Raw genomic sequence first — 5888 nt, 5'->3', positions numbered from 1 at the left:
GAGGGGTGGGCGTGTGGGGGCGGTGGGGGGGGGGGGAGGGGTGCAGATGCATGGGGTGGCACGATCACAGGCTAGTATAAGTGATCTGGCTGGCTGTACAGCTCTACAGTCCCATGAGGCTTTGCAAGACTCTGACAGCCACAGGCAGGACTACCAGAGGCAGTGGCATAAAAGGATTCGTAGTTTCAGCACAGCGTGAGTACAAAGGTTGCCTACCGCTGGCCTAGATTATTGACCTTTCCCTGTGTGGGTTTAAAACTCTCTTTTCTGTTGCTTTATAGAAAATGAAGATTGAGCTGGAACATGTCAAGCAGCACCTCTTGGTAAGTTGGCAGGGGTGTGTCCATTCCCTATATAGAACTGGGGGTATGACGGGGGTGTCCATTGCCTATATATAACTGGGGGCATGGCAGGGGGGTGTCCATTGCCTATATATAACTGGGGGCATGGCAGGGGGGTGTCCTATATATAACTGGGAGCATGGCAGGGGTGTGTCCATTGCCTATATATAACTAGGAGTGCGGGAGAGGTGTGTCCATTCCCTATATATAACTAGGAGTGCGGGAGAGGTGTGTCCATTGCCTATATATAACTGGAGGCATGGCAGGGGGTGTGTCAATTGACTATATATAACTGGAGGCATGGGAGGGGGTGTGTTCATTGCCTAAATATATTGTTCTGCAAGGCACCCTTAGAGCCTAGCTGGCCATACACTGCTTGAATTCACTGACAGCAAGATATGTGGCCCTGTCAGCATCCCACCCCCTCCTTGAATTTTCGATTGAATTTTGTCGATAGACCTGGGTCAACAATTCTCGATCAGCTTTAATCAACTCGATGACAGAGTGCAAGGGTGAGATTGTGGGTCTAATAGACCCCTGATATCTCCTAAAAGAGAACTTGTCATCTGCCATATGCTATCACACAGGGGGCTTCTCAGCCTTCTTGTGATAGTAATAAAATGAAGTAAAAGAACAACTAAAGTGACAGTAGTGCAACACTTATTAGGTAACACCCCGAATGGTGGAATTAGAGGAATATCTCCGGCTGGCCCATCATTCAGGTTAAGTTCAAGTTATTGAGCTGTAAATGCTTTTAATTGTCGTCTATGGACAACTTTGGGGTATCGTAGTTTGCCGCCTTTTCACGGGCACATGCAATTTTGAACCTTGACATATTGGGTGTCTACTCGACACAACCTCATCTTTTTATATTTCACCCAAAACATTTTTGGTGTGCACAAGAAATCCTTTCTCTGTAGATTTGATGGGGTTGGGTCAACAGTTGCACAAATGTGGAGTAATAAAAATGGCAGCTGCTGTCTTTTTTGTCTACGGGGCATGACAGAATATAATGTTTTCGAGGTTGAAGTGTGCTTTTGATGTGAAAATAATGCGCGTTTTAGTATGTTCTTATAAAAAAATGTTTTTAAAATGCCCCCGGCAGTGAAAGGGTCAAAGGGCCGAAATCTATGCGGGTATTAAAACTCGGAAACGATGAGGGATTTGTGGTAGCTGCAGTTACGATCTATATCTCTGTTATTCCTTTATAGAACGAAACAAACCACATCCGGGCCGACACCAAACTGGACATAAATCTGGAGCGAAGCCGCCTGACGGACTTGGTAATGAGCCCCCTTGGCACCCGGGCGCCACTGTACATTCATCAAATGTCTCTGCTGCCCTCCGGTGGTCATAGCCGGTAGTGACGGTGCCGCATCATTGCAGGAATTCTATTGAGTTGCATTCATTTATTTTATAAATCACAGATGAGCCGTTTTATAACGGAGACGAGCGAATTATCCATCAAGAGACTTAGATCACTGGAATATACATGTGATGTTTGGCTGATGGTTTCTGATCAGTATAAGTAAAGGGTTAACATGACAACTTGTGAGAGTTTCCACAGAGCCTGTTCTGTGTTTTCAGCATGCGCCGAGGACGGAGTGATAGGGCCGAGGACGGAGTGATAGGGCCGAGGACGGAGTGATAGGGCCGAGGACGGAGTGATAGGGCCGAGGACGGAGTGATAGGGCCGAGGACGGAGTGAGAGAGCCAGGAGGGAGTAAGGGGAGCAGGGCGGAGTGAGAGGGCCAGGAGGGAGCAAGGGGACCAGGGCGGAGTGAGAGGGCCAGGAGGGAGTAACGGGGCCAGGAGAGAGTAAGGGGACCAGGGCGGAGTGAGAGGGCCAGGAGGGAGCAAGGGGACCAGGGCGGAGTGAGAGGGCCAGGAGGGAGTAACGGGGCCAGGAGGGAGTAAGGGGACCAGTGCGGAGTGAGAGGGAGTAAGGGGGCCAGGAGAGAGTAAGTGTACCAGGGCGCAGTGAGAAGGCCAGGAGGGAGTAAGGGGACCAGGGCAGAGTGAGAGGGCCTGTGCGGAGTGAGAGGGCCTGTGCGGAGTGAGAGGGCCTGTGCGGAGGGAGAGGGCTAGGAGGGAGTAAGGGGACCAGGGCAGTGTGAGAGGGCTAGGAGGGAGTAAGGGGACCAGGGCGGAGTGAGAGGGCTAGGAGGGAGTAAGGGGACCAGGGCTGATTGAGAGGGCCAGGAAGGAATAAGGGGACCAGCGCGGAGTGAGAGGGCCAGCGCGGAGTGAGAGGGCCAGGAGGGAGTAAGGGGACCAGGGCGGAGTGAGAGGGCCAGGAAGGAGTGAGAGGGCCAGGAGGGAGTAGGGGGACCAGCGCGGAGTGAGAGGGCCAGGAAGGAGTGAGAGGGCCAGGAAGGAGTGAGAGGGCTAGGAAGGAGTGAGGGGACCAGGGCAGAGTGAGAGGGCCAGGAGGGAGTAAGGGGACCAGGGCGGAGGGAGAGGGCCAGGAAGGAGTAAGGGGACCAGGGCGGAGGGAGAGGGCCAGGAAGGAGTAAGGGGACCAGGGCGGAGGGAGAGGGCCAGGAAGGAGTAAGGGGACCAGGGCGGAGGGAGAGGGCCAGGAAGGAGTAAGGGGACCAGGGCGGAGGGAGAGGGCCAGGAAGGAGTAAGGGGACCAGGGCGGAGGGAGAGGGCCAGGAAGGAGTAAGGGGACCAGGGCGGAGGGAGAGGGCCAGGAAGGAGTAAGGGGACCAGGGCGGAGGGAGAGGGCCAGGAAGGAGTAAGGGGACCAGGGCGGAGGGAGAGGGCCAGGAAGGAGTAAGGGGACCAGGGCGGAGGGAGAGGGCCAGGAAGGAGTAAGGGGACCAGGGCGGAGGGAGAGGGCCAGGAAGGAGTGAGAGGGCCAGGAGGGAGTAGGGGGACCAGCGCGGAGTGAGAGGGCCAGGAAGGAGTAAGGGGACCAGGAAGGAGTGAGAGTGCCTGGAGGGAGTAGGGGGACCAGCGCAGAGTGAGAGGGCCAGGAAGGAGTGAGAGGGCCAGGAAGGAGTGAGAGGGCCAGGAAGGAGTAAGGGGACCAGGGCGGAGTGAGAGGGCCAGGAGGGAGTAAGGGGACCAGGAAGGAGTGAGAGTGCCAGGAGGGAGTAGGGGGACCAGCGCGGAGTGAGAGGGCCAGGAAGGAGTGAGAGGGCCAGGAGGGAGTAAGGGGACCAGGACGGTGTAAGATTACCAGTACAGATTAAAATGACCATCTTCCTCCCCAAAATAAAAAAAATCTGAAGTAATTTTTTTTAATTAAAGAACTCCATTCAAATTGATTTGAACTGAAAATAAAAAATTCTAATTGATCCGAATAACAAACCAAATCGAATTTCAGATGCAAAATACGAATAAAAAAAATATTTGAATTAATTTAAAATGAAACAAATATTTTGAGCCTTTTCCTGTCTACTAAATATTTGGGTGACCTGGATATATGTGATGTGTCTTATCTGAGGAAATAGTGTCAGTTCTGTTCAGCCGATCTTGTGATTCGTATTGGTGGTGCAGCCATTAGAGCCTAGATACCCCAACCCAAAATTATCAGCATCGGTTTTGAGTCGGGTAACTTCCTGCAAATAACCCGTATAATATACCTCATATTTTTAACATTAATAACATTTTGGAGATTTATTCTGTGGTCACGTGACCGCACAGCCTCCGTTCCATCCCATGTCCCTATTGCCAGGAGGCGTGTACCAAACCCAGCAGCAGTTTTGATAGACAGGAAGGCTCCTGGTCAAAGCCACTGGGTGGGGGGGTTCCTGCAAAACTGACTAGGGGAGTACAGGCACGTCGGTGAATGTGCAGCAGGGCCAGGAGCATGTACTCACCACGCCGCATGCTCAGACCCTTTGTAAAACTGACATTAGATTGTGGTGCAGCCCGTAAAGATAATAAAATATTTGTTTCATATTCTAGTTCACAGATCAGGAGAAGAAGCTGATGGAAGCCAGCACAGAATTCCATAAAAAGGTAAATCTGCATAATAATGAGCCTCAGGGAACATGTTCTAGCAATGTGAAAGGTTTATTGGTCCTTTAACCTCGTCGGGGTTTTTATTATCGGACAAAATACGTCAACAAGGTGACTTAAGACGTATCTAGTACGTCCCGCTCCTTTACCCCGGCACTGCTCCTCTCCCTGTGCTCTGAAGGGCAATTACCAGATGTCAATACGAGTTACTATTTTTTTTTGTGAGGCTCAAAGGTGTGACCTTTATTCTGTATCTGTTAAAGAAGCTTTACAAGTAAAAAATAATGTTTTTAAATAAAATGTATTTCTGTTTAACCCCTCAGGCGTAATCAGACCTAATTAACTCCTCCTTCCCCTCCTCCCTTGAGCTATTATTTTTCTTTTCATTTATTTTTAGATGTATTTTATGTTTTTATTATTTTAATTGGCGTCTTTTTATTTACTTTAGAAATTGATTATATGTTTTATTATTTTAGTACCGGTATATGTCTTTTTATTATTACATTTTTATTAACTTTTTTTAGATTGTGTTTTTATATTTATTTTTACATTTATTTTATATCATTTTAATTGGTGTCTTTCTATCTACTTTTACACTCAGTTTGTTTTTTATTATTTTAATTGGTGTCTTTTTATTTTTACATTTCTTTTATTTCCTATTATTTTAATGTGTGTCGTTTTATTTCAAGGATAAATGTTTCATAAGTAGTCCTACTCCATTATAATAATCTGGGACCGGATACTCCGATTCATAACCCACAACACACAATTCTGTAAGGCCGGGTTCACACCTGGGCGTTATTCAGTGCTGATCGAAGCGATGAAAAACGCTCGGCAAATGAAATCCCATCATTTCCTATGGGCATGGTTCCCACCTGGACGTATTTCAGCCCGTGGAAACGCGCTACGCCCGAACTGGTACAGGAGCTTCTTTGGGGCGTTTTTCCGCGCGTATCCATTGGTATTCCCCGAGTGTGGCTTGGGGTTAACAAAGCGTTAACCCCGAGCCACACTCGGGAATACAGCGTAGGACTTACCTTGTCTGCGATCCCCGCTGTGTCCTCCGGCCGTTACCGACTTTTAGGTTCTGTCCCATGCGACCGGCCGCGTCGGCGGGGGGGTCAGAGCCGGCGGGAAGTTTGAAAGTTTAAAAAAAAAGATAGAGAAAATAAAGGGGAAAAAATCATACTGCCAGGGAGGTATAAAAACGAGCGTCGAATGCGCATTTCACTGAACGGAAAAACGTGCTAAAAAACGCACAGAAAAAACACGCCTATAGTAACGCCCAGGTGTGAACCCAGCCTAAGTTCATATCTGATTTCTGGGGGACGTTCCTGGGATGTGAGGACGGGTTTGTCCTTTACAATACGGAATACGAGGTGGAGCTGAAGACTCATCATTCTCCATTGAGAGATCTTTCACTTGGATTGGGAAGTATGGGTGAGGGGTCAGTGATGTATACGCCGATCAGCGGGGCTTGAAAAATTTGGCGGTGTCTCACCAGTCAGTCAAAAATTTCACCAGTCAGCATGACCGGACTATCGGCCTTGCAATTTATGTTAAAAAAGTTTGGGG

At 49.1% G+C, this 5888-nt stretch overlaps 1 protein-coding gene across 2 annotated transcripts in view; it reads left to right on the top strand.

The window, feature by feature from the left end:
- CCDC90B (coiled-coil domain containing 90B) overlaps positions 1 to 5888 on the top strand; it is a 30820-nt gene that overhangs the window by 22123 nt on the left and 2809 nt on the right. For both annotated transcript variants that reach the window (XM_018555810.1, XM_018555811.1), the window contains 3 exons: positions 282 to 323; positions 1553 to 1624; positions 4260 to 4313. In XM_018555810.1, the coding sequence (XP_018411312.1) occupies positions 282 to 323; positions 1553 to 1624; positions 4260 to 4313 (168 nt within the window). The remainder of the gene's footprint in view (positions 1 to 281; positions 324 to 1552; positions 1625 to 4259; positions 4314 to 5888) is intronic.

The sequence above is a fragment of the Nanorana parkeri genome, unplaced genomic scaffold (assembly GCF_000935625.1).
Source record: "Nanorana parkeri isolate BGI_ZX_2015 unplaced genomic scaffold, ASM93562v1 scaffold214, whole genome shotgun sequence".
Classification (NCBI taxonomy): domain Eukaryota; kingdom Metazoa; phylum Chordata; class Amphibia; order Anura; family Dicroglossidae; genus Nanorana; species Nanorana parkeri.
The sequence above is the reverse complement of the archived record's forward strand: the minus strand, read 5'-3'. Positions and strand labels throughout refer to the sequence as shown.